At 46.2% G+C, this 17855-nt stretch overlaps 2 protein-coding genes across 3 annotated transcripts in view; one reads left to right on the top strand and one right to left on the bottom strand.

Annotated features, from left to right (window-relative positions):
• Positions 1–5973, bottom strand: part of smad10b (SMAD family member 10b) — a 23089-nt gene extending 17116 nt beyond the window's left edge. The window contains exons 1-2 of the mRNA XM_063198572.1: positions 5828–5973; positions 4806–5050 (exon numbers count right to left, since the gene is read on the bottom strand). Coding sequence (XP_063054642.1) covers positions 4806–5045 — 240 coding nt within the window. The 5' untranslated portion in view covers positions 5046–5050; positions 5828–5973. The remainder of the gene's footprint in view (positions 1–4805; positions 5051–5827) is intronic.
• Positions 5974–6539: 566 nt separating this feature from the next.
• On the top strand, positions 6540–16142 carry chtopb (chromatin target of PRMT1b). 2 transcript variants are annotated; one of them, XM_063198560.1, is made up of 6 exons: positions 6540–6606; positions 7053–7151; positions 10464–10626; positions 11562–11733; positions 13506–13634; positions 14765–16142. In XM_063198560.1, the coding sequence occupies exons 2-6, from the start codon at positions 7084–7086 to the stop codon at positions 15112–15114; spliced, it is 882 nt and encodes a 293-aa protein (XP_063054630.1). In that variant the 5' UTR covers positions 6540–6606; positions 7053–7083; the 3' UTR covers positions 15115–16142. The 2 variants fall into 2 exon arrangements, with proteins under 2 accessions (XP_063054630.1, XP_063054631.1); XM_063198561.1 differs by lacking the exon at positions 6540–6606 and adding an exon at positions 6624–6911.
• Positions 16143–17855: the final 1713 nt, after the last annotated feature.

The following is a 17855-nucleotide window of genomic DNA, read 5'->3' as shown; positions in this document are numbered from 1 at the left end:
TTTCATTTTACTGATGGCGTCCTGTACTTCGTCAAAACTGGGTGGTTCTCCCATACTCTGAATGATTGGAAATTGGGGGAGTTGGTCAGGGCCCCAAACTCAGGGGTGGAGTTCTTGTTCAGAGACTCTTCATAACGTTCCTTACACCTGTGTGTTATTGCTAGCCTAATTATCATCGACCTTCAAAGCTCTTCGAGTCTTGGTCTGACCAAGAGCGTAACAATGAACATTTCCCCAACAGCATTGTTGACCCGCCTCTCTTGGTTTACAACTGGTTGTTTGGTTCTTTACAAAGTGGGTGGAGTTCCCGATTTTTCCGGAGATCAGAAATGATATTTACATTGCACTTGGCCTGACTAGAAGCAACGCCAATGGTGTTGCGTTACTAGGAGGGCGTGGCCTGGCTATGTTATTGCCTCCTTATCCTTCAACAGGGAAAGTCCATCTTTAGAGCGAAGGGGGGTCAGGCAACAATGGCTTGGGCCATAGACCGCTCTTGAGGCTTCAAAAAAGCCTCTGGTGTCTCCAGACTCAGCTAGGTGATGGATTTCCAGGGCTTTTTGAGTCCACCACTGGTTCTTCTAACCTGTAATTGGACAGCTGATTTCACATTGCCATCGGTTGATATTGCTATCTTGTCTTTTTATTAGCAGTTGACGTCATTTTGCCAGGTGTTGATGACACACACACACACACACACACACAGAAAAAAATCCCTTACAAACGATGCACAATCAAGGCATATTATTCGAGAAGGTGGTTAATGTTTAGCCCCAGGTAGGTACGTGGGAAAATCTCGGGAGACGTTACAGGAAGTTACCCGGACTAAAGAGCCATCTGCTCCCCCAGACATGACCCAGTGCTGCAGGGCAACTCTATCCAGTGTTGCCATATTCGGCAGTTTCTCGCCCAATTGGGCTGCTTGGGGCAGCCATCTGCGGGTAGATATGGGTAAAAAAGGGCATTTGGGTGGGTTTTCTGCTAATTTATGGCTATAGAAATCAATAGAATTTAGTTCAAACTGGGCTGGATATGTTGCTTCCAGGCGGGTCTGAGCATTTCTGGGCTGGAAATCATCAGTCACATCTGGCAACCCTGTCTGTATCTGGCCAGGAGGACTGAGTCACCAGAAACTCACTTCTGATTCAGACCAAGACGATGGTATCAGCTACAGCCTGCATCATACAAAACAGATGATGAAACGCCAAGCTAGCCTGGAGAGTATTAGTGGAAGCCTACACCAATAAGGAGACTAGTAAAGACAGACAGCTAGAATGGTGTCAGCTACACATCACACAAAACAGCTGATGAAAGACCAGGGGTACGTTTCTTTTCTATCAACCAACTTTTAAGTGGAGGAAAGACAGGAAATTAGTGAGGAAAGAGAGACAGGGAAGGATCGTCAAATGACCCGTGCCGGAACCGAACCAGGATTTAGTTGCCAATGGGAAATTGTATTGCAAACAACAAAGTAGCTAGCATAATTAGTAAGCAACTATGGTTTCGAGAAATGCACATCAGGTTAGAGACTATTAATGGAACCCTATAACTGCAAAGGAACTATTGTAAAGACAGACAGAGAAGATTGTATCAGCTACACATCATAGTTGATGATGCAGCTGGCTCAGCCTGGAGAGTATGAGTGGAAACCTACAAGTCTACAACTGTAAAGAGAGACAAGAAGAGGCCAATAAAAATATAGAATAGAATAGAATAGAATAGAATAGAACAAAGTAGAATAGAATAGAATGGAATGGAATAGAATAGAATAGAATGGAAAGGAAAATATTAGAATAGAATAGAATAGAATAGAATAGAATAGAATAGAGTAGAATAGTATAGAATAGAACATAACAGAATATAGTAGAAAGACTGAGGATGAAGCAAAAGCAAGACAAGATAAATAAGTGAAGCTGATGATTGATGTGTTTACAGTTATATTTAATACAACTCTTCTCCCGCGTTGAACTTCTCCCCTCTACTCCCCACAGTGCAGCGTGTAGTAGGCTACGTTTGGTACCATATTATTCTAGCTAATATTCCAGCGACGTGAAATATCCCCACCCAACCCAACTGCTGAACTTCCAAAGAAGCGAGTAAGGCCTGGAGCCGGGCCAAGCCCATTACGTTTAGGTTACTGACACACAGAGTGCACACTGTTAAACATACACGCAAAACTAGTGCCATTACGCATTCCACAGCGCAGAGTCGTCATAACAGATATGTGCACTGCACACACACAGCAACATACGGTACAAAGACTTCTCTCAAACTAAACTCTTTCTCTCGCTAAAACTCACACACGTTTGTCGCAAAACCAAAGCCCAAACATCTACAGTCTCTCCCGTGGGATGTTAAAAGGATAATACATCACTTATTTTATGGAAAAAACACGCTGTGTGTCTACTTTCTGTTTGAACTCACAAGCCCCCTGTCTCCGGCACACGTGAGTGTATTCAATCAAGTAGTCCAATTCAAAGGCAAATTCTAGACACACACATGCAGACACACACACACACATACACACGCACGCACACGCACACGCACACGCACACACACACACAGGCACACACACAGACAGACAGGCACACACACACACACACACACACACACACACACACACACAGACAGACAGGCACACACACACACACACACAGGCACACACACACAGGCACACACAGACAGACAGGCTTAACTTAACCCTGCCCCTTTCCTGTGTCTCAGACAAAACAACCCTCACTACCCCTCCACCCTACTCTCTGTCTCCCTCGCTCTCCCGCTCTCCCTCTCGCTCTGTCTCTTTCCTTCTGCTGGGGGAAGGGCAGTGAACTTTCTCTCTCTCTGTGTCTCTCTCTCTCTCTCTCTCTCTCTCTCTCTCTCTCTCTCTCTCTCTCTCTCTCTCTCTCTCTCTCTCTCTCTCTCTCTCTCTCTCTCATACTATTCCATGCCTTTGAGAGTCCCCATTTTTTAAGCCCGACTGTAATTAAATCAGCATGATTTTCTCTCGGCCTTATTAATACCACACAACAATACACTTGCATGGAAACCACTTGTGGACTAAATAAAGATCACAAGTGAAGAAGAGAGCATCGGTGGTAAAGAACTGAGGCATCAGTGCAGCTGTGGTGTTAGAGTAGAGAGAGAAGACATGCTATGCTGTAGTATGTGGTGTTTAGTCATGTGTGTGTGTGTCTGTTGAAGCGGTGGGTTTATTTGGTAAATCATATGAAATGCAGCCAAATGTATTCACACACTTCCCCGCAGACTGGCCATATTAGGAGTTCACTTTACTGCATGCCCTGTCAGTTTGTTACCACAATCTCCTTTAAGAAATGCAGTGCTGTCCAAGACTGGGTGAATTCCGACATAACTCTCTGATTTGTGTAATATTAAACATAACTGCATACCCTGATTATCTGGCCCCTCTACATTCTAAATACACTTCTTTTTTGGAAAAATGAACGTGAACCAGAGAATACCAGAACTTAATGTGAAGACTCTGTCTAGCCTCTGCCTAGACTCAGTCTAGTACTGTATTGCTGACATTCAGCAGGCAGGAGCGCTTGCTATAACACTGCCAAATGTGGGACACTTTGCATTTCATTATTCTCAGCCTTTCTGTGCTGTTTCTAATAGATACTCCATCCACAGCACATCATTAAACAAGGTGTATGCACTAGACACAGGAGATGACCCTTCTACTCTTAGTCCACAATTATATAGCATACTTATTACGATGTACTATGACTTGCCAAAGTGTTTGCATGAAGGTGCCAACTTCACTACTCGAGACTTCAGACTTCATGTGTTCTAACGTCAAGGCAACTGCCTCTGCCCTTGCGTCACGTTGACAACCTCTTAACCTTGTGTCGCCATGACAACCTCTTAACCTTGTGTCACGGTGACCTCCTGGTGAGGCCAGGTGAGGCCCAGAGCCACGCCACAGTCTCACCAGGGGCAGATTACTGCACAGCACAGGCCTACCGGGCCCGGGCCCAGGGCCCCAGGAATGATATAGGGGGCCACGAAGCCCAAACCTCTATATATTTCCATTCTCATACCGCGTCAAAATCACACTTTTAACTGTATTTTCACATTTTCTCACTGGACAAACCCTCCGAACGCCAAACAACATAAGGTCTCCAGAATCTGATCTAAATCCCTGAATCTGTTTGTGAATGAGCAACACCCATCGAGGGGGGCTTTTCTTGTCATCTGGCCAAGAGGTCCATGAAGGGGGGGCTTTCTTGCTGCCTGGCCCAGTAGCCCATTGAGGGGGGGCTTTCTCGCTGTCTGGCCCATGGGGCCATGGAGGGGGGGCTTTCTTGTCGTCTGGCCCAGGGGCCCATTGAGGGGGGACTTTCTTGTCGTCTGGTCCTTGGAGTCATACTCCGTCCCTAACAGTCTCACCTGTAGTCTACCATCCCCTAAGAGTCTGACCTGTAGCCTGCCATCCCTGAGAGTATGACCTGTAGTCTACCATCCCCTAAGAGTCTGACCTGTAGCCTGCCATCCCTGAGAGTCTCACCTGTAGTCTACCGTCCCTGTAGTCTCACCTGTAGTCTACCATCCCTATAGCAGTCTCAGTATAGCAGTATAGCATAGTATACCGTCCCTGATATGAGAGTCTCACCTGCAGTCTGCCGCCCCTGACCCTGAGTCTCACCAGTAGTCTGCCGCCCCTGACTCTGAATCTCACCTGTAGTCTACCATCCCCTGAGAGTCTCACCTGTAGTCTGCCGCCCCTGACTCTGAATCTCACCTGTAGTCTCACCTGTAGTCTGCCGCCCCTATAGCAGTCTCACCTGTAGTCTGCCGTCCAGCGTCCTCTGGATGGTGACACACTTGCTGGGGTGGACTCCGTTGGTGGTGATGGCGGTGATGAGCGAGTCCAGCTCGTCCTTCTTCTCCTTCAGCTTCTTGACCAGGCTCTCGATGGCGCGCTTGGCGAAGCCCTCGTTCTCCGCGCCCTGCCGATGACACATCAGGCTGTGCACGATGCTCAGGCAGGCGTCATTGCTATTGGGGGCGTTCACCGACATCATGCCAGCTGTGATGATGATGGACGACAAGACAGAGAGATAATGTGAGTGGCAGATAGAGGATGATGTTTAGCCCCTTAATGCACGCCGTACCTCCAGTGGCACGCTGTAATAGTCATTGAAGGTTAACTACCATAGTTCAACAATACTACTACATGACACAGGGCCTTTGGTAATGCATTACGACTTGGTCATTGCCATTCTGGTAACAGCAAATGTATAACGCCGTGTCTTAATTGGTTAAGAGACAACAGGTAAAATAGGCTACCATCAGGGCATCAGCCAACCTGCCAAATACTGGTGAGATTTCAGTTTGGCTGGTAGAAAAGACCAACTTACTATCCACTTTGCCCCATTAGTAGCCTAAGTGTGAGTTTGGTAACCTCTATTAGCCATTTTGACTATTGATGAAAAAAGTTAATTTAGAGACCTGGCTACAGCCTTAAAATGGATGATGACGCACGTGTGAGACATGACCCATGTATGGTGGCAATGGCAGTCTAGAGGAGGATATTTGCATATGGTTGCATACAAATGATAAGAAAATATAATCTCCATTGACCATTTTCTTATGCCAAACTTGGGGCAACCCGTATTGCTTTGCGCATCAGTTGTGTCATGCTTCTACCAAACTATGGATGTCCTCCTTATCAGTTTCAGCAAGCTCACTTATAACAAACTGACTGGAATTAATCTCTGCACTGTGATGTAGGCTACAGTTGGAAACTGACTTCTGAAATTGAGCTGATCTTACACCTAAATTTGTCAAATGAAATCCTACTCACAAAACTGGAGAGCTCGCAGAGTGAAACGAAATGGTGTTTCAAAGTTCCGTTCTTCTAATAATAGTCCTCCCCAGTGTACCGGTCTTATCAGTGTATCAGCACCCAGTTCTGTCTCTTGTCGCACGTTTCCAGACGCTGTGTGCGCCTCTCCGTGCGTTGGCTACAATAACAAAAGCGGGACAGTGAGCGCTAGAGTTTCTCGCTGCGAAAGACCAATCACCGCAGCCGACTACACTCTGCCAACAATGACGCAGCCGGGAGGCTGTGATGTCTGTCTGGGGCGCGCGGAGATTGACAGTTTGGCTAGTCTGCCTTTTTTCTTTTTTTCTTTCTTTTTTTTGAGGTGGCGCCGTGTAGATTACTCCTCCTCCATGTAAGAATTTACACACCCCCACTCCATAAAAACAGTGACGACAGGGGCGCTTGTCTAGTGCAGAAGTTGAAGTTGAGTCCTTGAAGTTTGGGATAGCACTCAGTGTAAAAATCAGATCAGCAGGGGGGGCACAAACAAATATTCTCAAAACACAGGATAGGACAGCTTTTATTAAAAAAAAATATTATATATAATATGATGCCTTAATTTCCCCCGGGGATTAATAAAGTTACTCTAGTCTACTCAGTTGTAGGCTACTTCAGCTTCTGGCCAGCCTTCTCAATCTCCCAGCCAATCACAAAACCACAAAGACCTTAAGTATCGCGAGAATTGAAACCACGTGAGTCGCTTTCATCACACGCCATTTTCTTTAGAAAGTGCTATTTATTTCTTCAAGGCTCGCTAGGTAAGACACCATTTACAACTGCTTGCGTGTGTTGGTAACAGCAAATGTGAATGTGTCGTTAAATCCGATGTGCCCTGTTTGCAGCTCTATTTGTAGGGTTTGTGTATCTTATTGGACAATAAAACCGGCTTGTCCAAAACATCAGGCAACCTAGCAACTTCATTCATTCGAGCTGTGCTAGCATGTCTTAGCGGTAACTGCGGGGTGTACCGAAACACACCGGTTTCATCACTAACTGAACTACCAAACCGATTTTGGACTGTCGTTTTAAATGTGTCCTGTTGTCAACTAGACTGTGCTTTCAGGTAAATGCAAAACGATCAGTCAATTGTACGACTGCCATCGGGGAGCCTTGTTGAACAAGACCACTAGACCCCCAATCACGTCCACCTGGTGTGTTGGAGTCTGAGCTAACAGGGAAAAAAATATGTGATTTTGCTCCGTAGGTGCGGCGCGCCTTCATACAGACGGATCACAATGGCTCAATCTCAAGCAGCAACGAAACTCCTGGTGAAAAGCACTACCAAAGTGTCTCTAAATGAGCGGTAAGTTATTTTCAAAGCTTGAAAGTTGTGCTAGTTCGTCGTGGGGCCTTTCTCTGATGGACGCCTACAGGTGCAGGGGGTGTGTGGGGGGCTTTGCAGCATCTGGGTGAGTGACATGTGTCTTCCAAATTGACCCTGGTATAACCTTCTGTTTGGGGTGAAAGTTTGTTTCGGCTGTTGAGTGTCGTCTGCTTATAGTATTCTCTCACAACGTGTGGAGAGGACTTATGGCAGCGCAATGCTTCCCTCCTATTGTACCTGATTTCGCCATTTTTTATCGGCTTGTTTTCTGAAGGCATTATTTATATCGACACATGACTGAGCAGCCATTCTAACAGGTACTTACAGAGTTCGATCGTCCTTCATGATCACAGGGGTGCATCAATATCGTGTGGATGTGTCCATTTCGAAATTGCACGAAACAAAAATCATTGTTGACCTTGAAGGGGTACCAGATGTTTTGGCTTTGAATGTTGCCAAGTGTCAAGGTGATGGCCACTTCATGATAATGTGAAGGCTTTTTACTAAAGCTTAATCCGACAATTGCATGTTCAACAAAGTCTCTTCATCAGTCTCCATTACTCTTCATTGAATTGTCTGGCTCTGGATGTCTGTTTTGTGCCTCCTGCCTATTGTTGTCACTTGCTCATGGTGGCTTTTTCTGTCCTCGTATCCTTGTCTATGTTCTGTGGCTTCCTGAACATCACTTACGTATTTGTAGCTAGCTAGTCATCATGATCAATGCAGTTCAAAGTAGTGTTGCACCAGAAATTGTCTAAGCTATGAGATAGGCGTCTCTCATTGGCTCCCATTATAGCCCCGTTGGCGAACGCAGCCAAGTAAAAGATGAATGGGAGCCTATTGGGCTAAATGGCTCAGCAGGGATTTGTGACGGTTCTGTTCTCTGGTTTGTAAAGATGTGTGCACATTCTGTACCTTATCATGAACGTTGTATTAGAAGTGAAGTTAAAGGTTCCTGACATGGCTTTGTTCTCCCAAAGACGTGTTAGTTTTGTCCTGCAACACGCTAGCATTCGGCTAATACCTGCTGGCTGAGGAATCTTTGCGACTATTCACGACCAGAGCTGACGAGAGACGTACTCTGACTGATCCTAGCAGAGACATCTACAGTCACACACCTCAAAACCCCCCACCGCCGTCCAACATGTTAATTGAAGGTGCCCAAATTCTTAAGGATGAGCGCAGTCATTTCCTTTACCCCATGTACACATGCCGCTTTTCCACCACCTTGAATGCAATAAATAACAGGTGTCCGCAACAATCCTAACATAACTTTAAACACATCGACATCTGAAGTCAGACTTAAAACTACAAAACAAATGGCGTAGTGCCGTAAAGTCGATTGTCACGTGTTATGTCATTGCTATAGTTGAAATAAGGGTCATTTTCACGAATGTAACACTTGACAAGATGCAAACGTGTCGGCAAATGCTTTCACTTACTCATATCTATCGAACGCGACTCCATTGTTTCCAGGGAAAAAATCACACGGGCAGATAGTTCTATGAGAAGGGTACAGCCCCATTGGCACCCATTCATTATTTACTTGGCTGTGATAACATAGCTGCAGTGCCACTCCTGGCCACACCAGCTAGTTGTGGTTCTTGTACAAGATTCCATTTTCTTTGGTTGCACCGATACTGCACTAAAATGGTGGTATCGGCGAGTACCAACAAATAGGGCACCGATACCATTTACAGATACTCGTATGACACTTGAACGCAGCCTTGATCTTAGTTATTTTATGTCAGAGGTATTTTAAAAGTAAACTAAGTTCTACTGGATTCACTTTGTACAGTATTGGTCTTTTTCCTGTTTCACAAAGGTAGGCAGCACCCTTACAAAGCCATGATGGCAATGATGTTACATCCAACAATTAGTAGCCTATGCAGCTCTTCATATATATACTGTATATAAATTTCAAACAGCGTAGTATCGGTATCGGCCGATACTGCACAGTCTGGTATCGGTATCGGGACCAAAAAATGGTATTGGTGTAATAGGCCTACTAGTTAAAACCCTGTTCAATTCTTTGTTGCCTGGGTTTTCAACCAGTGGTCTGCAGGGAGTCGCTTTAGATAAATGTCAGTTAAGTGTATTGTAATGTGATCCCTCGGTTAGAACCTGTTGAAAGCTCCCCACTGATAGTGTGGTTGGGATTACCAGTTTATTCTGTGGCTCTTATAGCCCCCTAGTGGTGGTCCTGTGGTATGACAAGTTCTAGAATCCCTTAATGCTCCCTGTTCCTTTCCTCCCTCTCCCCCTCCTCTCCTCTCCATCCTTTCCACCTCATCCATCCCTCTCCCTCCTCCTTTCTTCCTTTCCCCTCCTCCTCCTTTCCTCTCTGTCCTTTCCCATCCATTACTCTCCTCCTCCTTTTCCTCTTTCCCTTCCTCCTCATCCCTCTCCTCCTCCTTTACTGTCCTTCTCCCTTCCTCCTCATCCCTCTCCTCCTCCTTTACTGTCCTCCTCCCTTCCACCCCATCCGTCTCCTCCTCCTTTCCTCTCCGTCCTTTCCCTACCACCCCATCCCTCTCCTCTTTTCTTCCCACCTCTCTCCTCCTCCTTTCCCTCCCACCCAACCCCTCTCCTCCTCCTTTCCTCTCCGTCCTTTCCCTACCGCCCCATCCCTCTCCTCCTCCTTTCCCTCCCACCCCACCTCTCCTCCTCCTTTCCTCTCTGTCCTTTCCACCCCATCCACCCATCTCTTTCTCTCTTTACCCCTCTCCATCCCTCTCCGCCCTTTCCACCCCATCCCTCTCCTCCTCCCTTCCTCCCCATCCCTCTCATCCTCCTTTACTGTCCTCCTCCCTTACACCCGACCCCTCTCCTCCTTTCCTCTCCTCTCCGTCTTTTCTACGTCCATCCCTCTCCTCCTCCTTTTTTCCCACCCCTCTCCTCCTCATCCCTCTCTTGTCTGTTCCACTCCGCCTCTCTCCTCTTCCTTTCCTCTCCGTCCTATCCACCCCTATCCCTCTCCCCCTCTTCTCCCCCTCTTCTCCCCCTCTTCTCCACCTCTCTCCCCCTCTTCTCCACCTCTCTCCCCCTCTTCTCCTCCTCTCTCATATTCCCACCCCCCTCTCTTCTTCTCCCCCTCTCCTCTTCTCCTCCTCTCTCTTCTCCCCCTCTCCTCTTCTTCCCCTCTCCTCTTCTCCTCCTCTCCTCTTCTCCCCCTCTTCTCTTCCTCTCTCCCCCTCTTCTCTTCCTCTCTCCCCCTCTTCTCTTCCTCTCTCCCCCTCTTCTCCTCCTCTCTCCCCCTCTTCTCCTCCACTCCTCTCTCCCTCCGTACAGCTTCACCACCATGCTGAAGAACAAGCAGGCGTCTCCTGCGGTGGTGAGCGTGCGGGCCACCATGCAGCAGCAGCACTCGGCCAGCGTCCGCAACCGCCGCCTCGCCCAGCAGATGGAGCACCGGCCCACCGTCCAGGCGGCACTGCACAACAAGCCAGCCAGGGTACGGCTTACTTTATAAACCATATTTATGGTCATTTTAACCTTTTATTGAGCATTGCGCAACAAGCCAGCCAGGATACGGCTTACTTACTTTATAAACAATATAAATTCTATGTGGGCTGCCGTGGCCTAGTGGTTGGAGAGTTGGTCTTTCAATCTAGGGGTTGCAGGTTTTAATCCCCCCTGACCTCTCCTTACATCTCCATCCTTGGCTGAAGTGCCCTTGAGCAAGGCACCTAACTCCCCATTGCTCCAGGGCCTGTAACCAATACCCTGTACCTAAATAGCTGTAATTCGCTTTGGATAAAAAGCGTCTGCTAAGTGTAATGGTAATGGTAAACCAAATTTATGGTCATTTTAACCTTATTGAGCATTGCACTTTATCTCTGTCCTCTGTTATCTGTTTTTGGCATTGTTTATGTGCTTATGTCTCACTGCACACTAAACCGCTCCTTTTGGGGACGTAGAAGTTGAGTTGAGTGTGTATATTTTTACTGCAATGTACAATAATGTGTATTATGTCTTTCTGTATGTTTTGTATTGTGTATTTATGTGAGCTGACGGACACCTCAATAATAGGGCTTTCAGGCCGACCAGAACGGAGCCGGTATTGGTGCCCGCACCAGTTACGTTCAGCACTAAAGTGCTAGTCTGCGAACCGCCCGTGTTCATACCGGGCTCTGAACTTTTTCCGCACGTGACTGTGGTACCCGGATGAACCTGCTGACGGCCACGCTGTCGTCACGGTTCACAGAGAAAAACCTACTATTTTGCTTTCCATTTCGCGAACGCAAATATCTGTAGCGTGAACACGATGGCCGGTTAGCGATTAGGTGCGGGAACGGGCTCCAGCACGGTTCTCAGTCGGCCTGAACGCGCTATAAGAGTACTGTACTTGTCTCCCTAATACCGTATTGTATTCTGTCCCTCTTGTAGTCCCTGAAGCAGCGGTTAGGCGTGCAGGCGCGTCTGGGCGGCCGCCCCATGGGTGCCGGAGCCCGTGGAGGAGTGGGAGGAGTCAACAGGGGTTTCCTGGCCACAGGCTTCAGGGGCGTGATGCGCGGACGAGGCAGAGGGGCCTTCCTCAGGGGAGCCGGGGCACTCAGAGGTGAGGCAGTGGGGTGCATGTTGTATGTTTGGGGCGGCCGTGGCCTTGTAGCCTGGACCCCGTTTCTCGACTGTGTCGTTGATAACTAAGTTAGCAGCTTACTTGGTTGCAGTGCAATTTCCTATAGGCAACTTACTAAGTTGCTAACTAGTTACCAACGACACTGTCGAGATTCCCACAGGGTCGTGTGTGTGTGTGTGTGTGTGTGTGTGTGTGTGTGTGTGTGTGTGTGTGTGTGTGTGTGTGTGTGTGTGTGTGTGTGTGTGTGTGTGTGTGTGTGTGTGTGTGTGTGTGTGTGTGTGTGTGTGTGTGTGTGTGTGTGTGTGTGTGTGTGTGTGTGTGTGTGTGTGTGTGTGTGTGTCTCTGTCTCTGTCTCTGTCTCTGTCTCTGTCTCTGTCTCTGTCTCTGTCTCTGTCTCTGTCTCTGTCTCTGGATGCTTACTAACTTACTGATCCTGATTCTGTAATGGGCTGCTGTGGCCTAATGGTTTGGGAGGTGGTCTTATCATCAGAGGGTAACGGGTGCAAAGTTCACCCTTACTTCTCCCTTCACCAAGTTCACCTCCATCCATGGCTGAAGTGCATTTGAGCAAGGCACCTAACCCCACATTGGACCAGGCACTGTAACCAATAGCTTGTACATTCTTAAGTTGCTTTGAATAAAAGTGATAGCTAAGAGTAATGTGATGAAAGAATATTTAGTGTCCACAAAAATGTGGAAACTTCTCTTCAGTTTCACCATGTGAAAGATGCATAAATGAGTGAGACATTACACATTTAAAACAAAGACTCTAATACCGGTCTAATTAAAAAAAAAAAGAATAAATAAGTGAAGTCTAAGAATGCTAAAAGTTGTTTTTTTTAATTAAAAAAAGAATCCTGTACGTGTCCCCTCCCTGTAACTCCATGTTGCTCGAGGGACTGTAACCTACACCCTGTAAATTACAAAGTTGCCTTCGATGAGTGTCAGCTAAGAGCAATGTAAGGAGTGCGTTGCAATATGCGACCTTGCCTCCTCCACTTGCTTCCCGTCATATCACTGACAACAGCATTATGTTTCAATATTTTGAAAAAGCTCAATTGTAGAGTCTTTTTCTCATTTGCAATTGGGATGGTGAATGAAAAGCAGTCCCTCAAAAGTTGTTGTGGCTAGGCTGACAGCTGGGAAACTTTATCGTTTTCTCCACGGAGGAGGGGCCAGGAGGCGGGACGAGGAGACAAGCGCAAGTGGAGGAGGCAAGGTTGCATATTGCAACGCACATTCTGTCTCTGTCTCTGGATGCTTACTAACTTACTGATCCTGATTCTGTTATGGGCTGCTGTGGCCCAATGTATTTGGGAGGTGGTCTTAACATCAGAGGGTAACGGGTGCAAAGTTCACCCTTACTTCTCCCTTCACCAAGTTCACCTCCATCCATGGCTGAAGTGCATTTGAGCAAGTAACTCAATCTTGCTCGAGGGACTGTAACCTACACCCTGTAAATTACAAAGTTGCCTTGGATGAGTGTGTTAGCTGAGAGCAATGTAATGAATGAATATTTAGTCTCCACAAAAATGTGGAAACTTGTCTTCAGTTTCACCATGTGAAAGATGCATAAAACGAGTGATGCATTACACATTTAGAGGCTTTTCACATTTAAGACAAAGACTACCACTCCTATCAAGAATACCAAGAATGTGAAACCAACACACTGAAAGTTGCTTTGGATAAAAATGTAGTGCGTGTGTGTGTGTGTTGTGATGTGATGTGTAATTCTGTGCCTGTCTCCTCAGGTGTGGTGCGGGGCCGCGGGGGCCCTACCCGTCTGGCGGTGCGGAGGGGCATCAGGCAGTGGGGGGGCCAGGTGAACAGAGCCGGGGCCCTCGTCAGCCGAGGAGCACGCGCCGCATTCGCAGGAAGAGGTAGGGCATGTGTGAAATGTTACAATATTTCAGCTTTTGCTCATTTGGCAGCAGGCAAGAGTATTTTTGCACTCTAGATGTTTCAAAAAAATAACTAGGTGCGTAGACCCAAAGTTGGCGCAGGTTCGCACACTAAACAAAACGCTAAGGTCAAGCAAGGAGTTATTTTATTTAAGTCAGAACAGGGTAGAGCAAATGTTTCAGTCTGTTGCCATCATCAGTGGTCTCTGAGCAGAGAGCAGAGAGCAGAGAACACTGATGATGGCAACAGACTGAAACATTTGCTCTACCCTGTTCTGACTTAAATAAAATAACTCCTTGCTTGACCTTAGTGTCTTGTTTAGTGTGCAAACCTGCTCCAACTTTGGGTCTACGCACCTCGTTATTTTTCGAAACATCTAGAGTGCAACAATACTCTTGCCTGCTGCCAAATGAGCAAAAGCTGAAATATTTGCATGCATTTTATTTCAGTAACATCATCATTACAGTCAGTATTAATATTACTGCATGAGAACAATGAAATTGTTCACAGAATGAGTGAAATAATAAGAGAAAATGATTAATAATGATTAATCGATTATCTTGTGGACGAATCGATTAATTGAATCTCCGGCTGTAGCATCTATGCAAATTGATTCATTATTTACACCCCTTCTGAGCCTACACTCAAAAAAAATCCTACCTGGTTGTAGGGATGCACCGATACCACTTTTTGGAAAACCGATACAAGTACGAGTACATTAATGTGTGTACTTGCAGATACCGAGAACCGATACCGATACCTTTTACCACCAAAATACAATGAAAATAAATGCATGGCCTTGTTTTTTTCCACCTGTGATATTTTTATTGTCCATTTCCATGTACGTAGATTTAAATGTTAGTAAATGTATGAGGTGGCACTTTTTTCCATGCTGATTTCAAGTCCACAGAACATGACAAGATTTTGCATTGTTTTGAGTAATAGTAGTACTCATAGCTGGTATCGGCAAGTGCTCTACGAGTACGAGTGTAATGAGCAGTATCGGGAGCCGATACCGATACCAGTATCGGTATCGGTGCATCCCTACTTGGTTGCGTCTTGGAGACTGGACTGATGGTGGGTGACCAAACTCTCTGTTGCTTTGCAGGTCGAGGAGTGGCTGGCCGTGGACGCGGTGCGTTTGTGGGCCGTGGCAACTTCGCGGGTCGTGGCAACTTCTCCGGCCGTGGCAACTTCGCGGGTCGTGGCAACTTCTCCGGTCGTGGCAACTTCTCTGGTCGTGGAGGTGCAGGAGGAGTAGGACGGGGCCGTGGGGGTGGAGCTCGCGGCCGAGGAGGAGCCAGAGGAGGAGGAAGAGGAGGAGCCTGGTCAAACGGCGCCACCAATCTCACCAAGGAGCAGCTGGATAACCAGTTGGACGCCTACATGTCCAAGACCAAGGGATTCCTGGACGCAGAGCTGGACGCGTATATGGCCCAGACGGATGACATGGAGTAAAGACGGGGGGGCAGCAGGACTCGAAAGGGCCGGTGACAGTGGGCCCTTCTCAAAACCTAGGACGGTGTCCTTCCAAGTGTATCAGCCTAATTAGTCACACCCAGTGATTGGATATTCTGTAGAGTTCACCAAACTGTATCCAATCACTGGGCGTGACTAATTAGGCTGATACCCTTGGAAGGACACTGTCCTTGGTTTTGAGAAAGGCCCAGTGACAGGGACTGTACTGACCCAGTTGTTTGCAGCGAGGACAAACAAGGGTCACTCACTACTACTACTACTACTTGTCTGGAATTATGCACATCATCCCAGTAGGCCTGCCTGCCTGACTGTTAAAAACTGAGCTTCTGAGTTTTCTTTCAAGAGTGTTTGTTTTTTTCCACCGCGCAGCTCGAATGGCAGCCCCGAGTTCTCACGTTACCATGATGAGATCCAGACCAAATAATGACCGTTAAGAATGCTAACATGTCAATGCTAACAGGTCATTGTTCTCGTATTCACATTTCAGCTATTTTCAGTGTTTTTGTAAAAATAACTGAGCCGATTAACCAGGTTATCTGACAAGGGATTTAAAATGGTTTTGTCTTTCTGTTGTACTGAGTGTATGCCATTTCCATCAAGCTTTGCGTAAAGTGTACTGAATGACCATGCATTATTATTGTAAGTTTTGCCAGTTAATTTTTAAATCAACTACAGTACAGTATTCGAGCGCCTATATTTTGAAGTTTCGCTTGTTTCTTCGCGTATCTGTTTTGAGGATGGATTTGTTCAGACTTGGCTGCCTTAAAGGTCTGAATCAACATCCTACAATGTACTTGGTTTCTTTTTATAAATTATTTATGTTGAAGCTTTGTCTGGCAAACGGAAAGTGGGCTAGGGAAAGAATTGTTTTGTGGGCTTTCTTTGAAAAGGGGTTAACGGTGTTTTTGATATTGGTCATTTTTGTTATGTTCTGTATACAAGTACAATACCGATGACACTTTCTGCACTGGTTTTTTATTAAACTCAAAGCCTTTTTGAGAATTTAACTTAACCGCATTGAGCTGTTTTGTGTGTGTGTGTGTTTTCCTCATTTGTTCATTTGATTTCTACTAAACAGACTGCCCAGTACTCATTATATCATGAGCGGTTACATATGCATTTCTGTTAGTTTGTTGACTTGTAACAGAATTTCAGCCTTATGAATCATCATGCTTTGCTTCAATTGAATGGGTGGCTAGTGAGGAGTAAGGACTTTTTCCCAGTTCTTCTTAAATTTTACTGGAACACTCTACAGCTCCCATAGAAGTCATAAGGACTTTGCGAGATTTTTAACACAGACATCATAATGAGAACTCAAAATTTCGGCAAAATTCTAATCGCATATTTGTGATGGTCCTCCTCAAAGGGTTAATGAAGGATTTATTCGCCCGTGCCAAAAGTAATTCGGGATCCCTATGGGACAATGTTTTTCAGTAGTTACAGTTTGTCATTCAAATGCTTTTGTGGTGAAACGGATCATATCCAATGGGAAGAGAACTCTGTGTTAAATGGTTATTTTTTTGGCGCAAAACTAATACTGTACATGTACGTGCACATCCCAGACCTGTACAGTAATATTGGTTCTGGTATGGCCCGGGGCTGGACGGTCATCTAAAAGGTCACAGCACTCTGGTTGTATTCCAATATGCAGACTTCCGTCCTCCCTTGCTCCCTTGCCTGCTTGTAACCTCGTGTCACTGATGACAACAGAAAATTAATTCCGTTTCTTGCAAAAGCACAATTCTAATGTCATCTCATTTGCAATCGGGATGGTGAATGAAGAATAGTCTCCCAGAAATGATTGTGGCTAGGCTGACAGCTGCACAGAGGCAACACATCAGCAAAAAGCCAGGCAACAAGCACAAGTGGAGGACGGGAGTCTGCATATTGGAGTGTTCACTATACATACAATGTAATTGGGATCCTGTCCCCCTGGGTGCACTCCAATATGTGACCTTCCGTCTTCCACTTGTGCTTGTGGCCTCGCCCCGCCTCCTGGACCCTCCTCCGTGCAGAAATATAAGTTTCCCCGCCGTCAGCCTAGCCAAAACAATTTTTGGTGGACCATTCTTCATTCACCATACAGTTTGCAACTGAGAAAATGACTTAACAATTGAGCTTTTGCGTGATATTGAAATATAATGCTGTTGTCAGTGATGTCATCATGACATATTACTTCCTGGTACGAGGCCACAAGCACAAGTGGAGGACGCAAGGTTGCATATTGTAATGCACACCCTGTGCCTGGGACAAGTGACTTCTCTTAATTATTACAGCCAAGTTTTACCCATTTTTGGCCTGTTGACAGGTGCCAGTGCCAAGCCCTGGATGGTCACAGTGCACTTCTGGGTTTGTCCCAACATCGATGCTCACGAGTTAGTTATCTGTAAGGTCCAGCAGATGGCGCCAGCTGGCCCCTTTTCTGTTGATAACATTGCCCGTCTAGTCAAGTCAAGATTGAAGCATTTGCATGATTAAGAATCAAAGAGAAGGGGGCGCACAATTTCATCAAACGTTTTTTTTAATTTTTGTACACAGACGCATTTCGGCGTGTACCTTCCTCAGTGTGAGAAATGCGTCAGTGTACAAAAAGAAAGAAAATAGTTTGATGCCAGGTGCGCCCCCTTCTCTTTGATTCTAAGTATTTTATTTGGGCCAGAACCCTCAAAATTAATCAAGAAACCTGAGTGAAGCCTGCTACCTGCTCTACAGCATTTGCA

The sequence above is a fragment of the Engraulis encrasicolus genome, chromosome 5 (genome assembly GCF_034702125.1).
Source record: "Engraulis encrasicolus isolate BLACKSEA-1 chromosome 5, IST_EnEncr_1.0, whole genome shotgun sequence".
NCBI classification, from domain to species: domain Eukaryota; kingdom Metazoa; phylum Chordata; class Actinopteri; order Clupeiformes; family Engraulidae; genus Engraulis; species Engraulis encrasicolus.
This window is presented reverse-complemented; position numbering and strand designations above follow the sequence as displayed.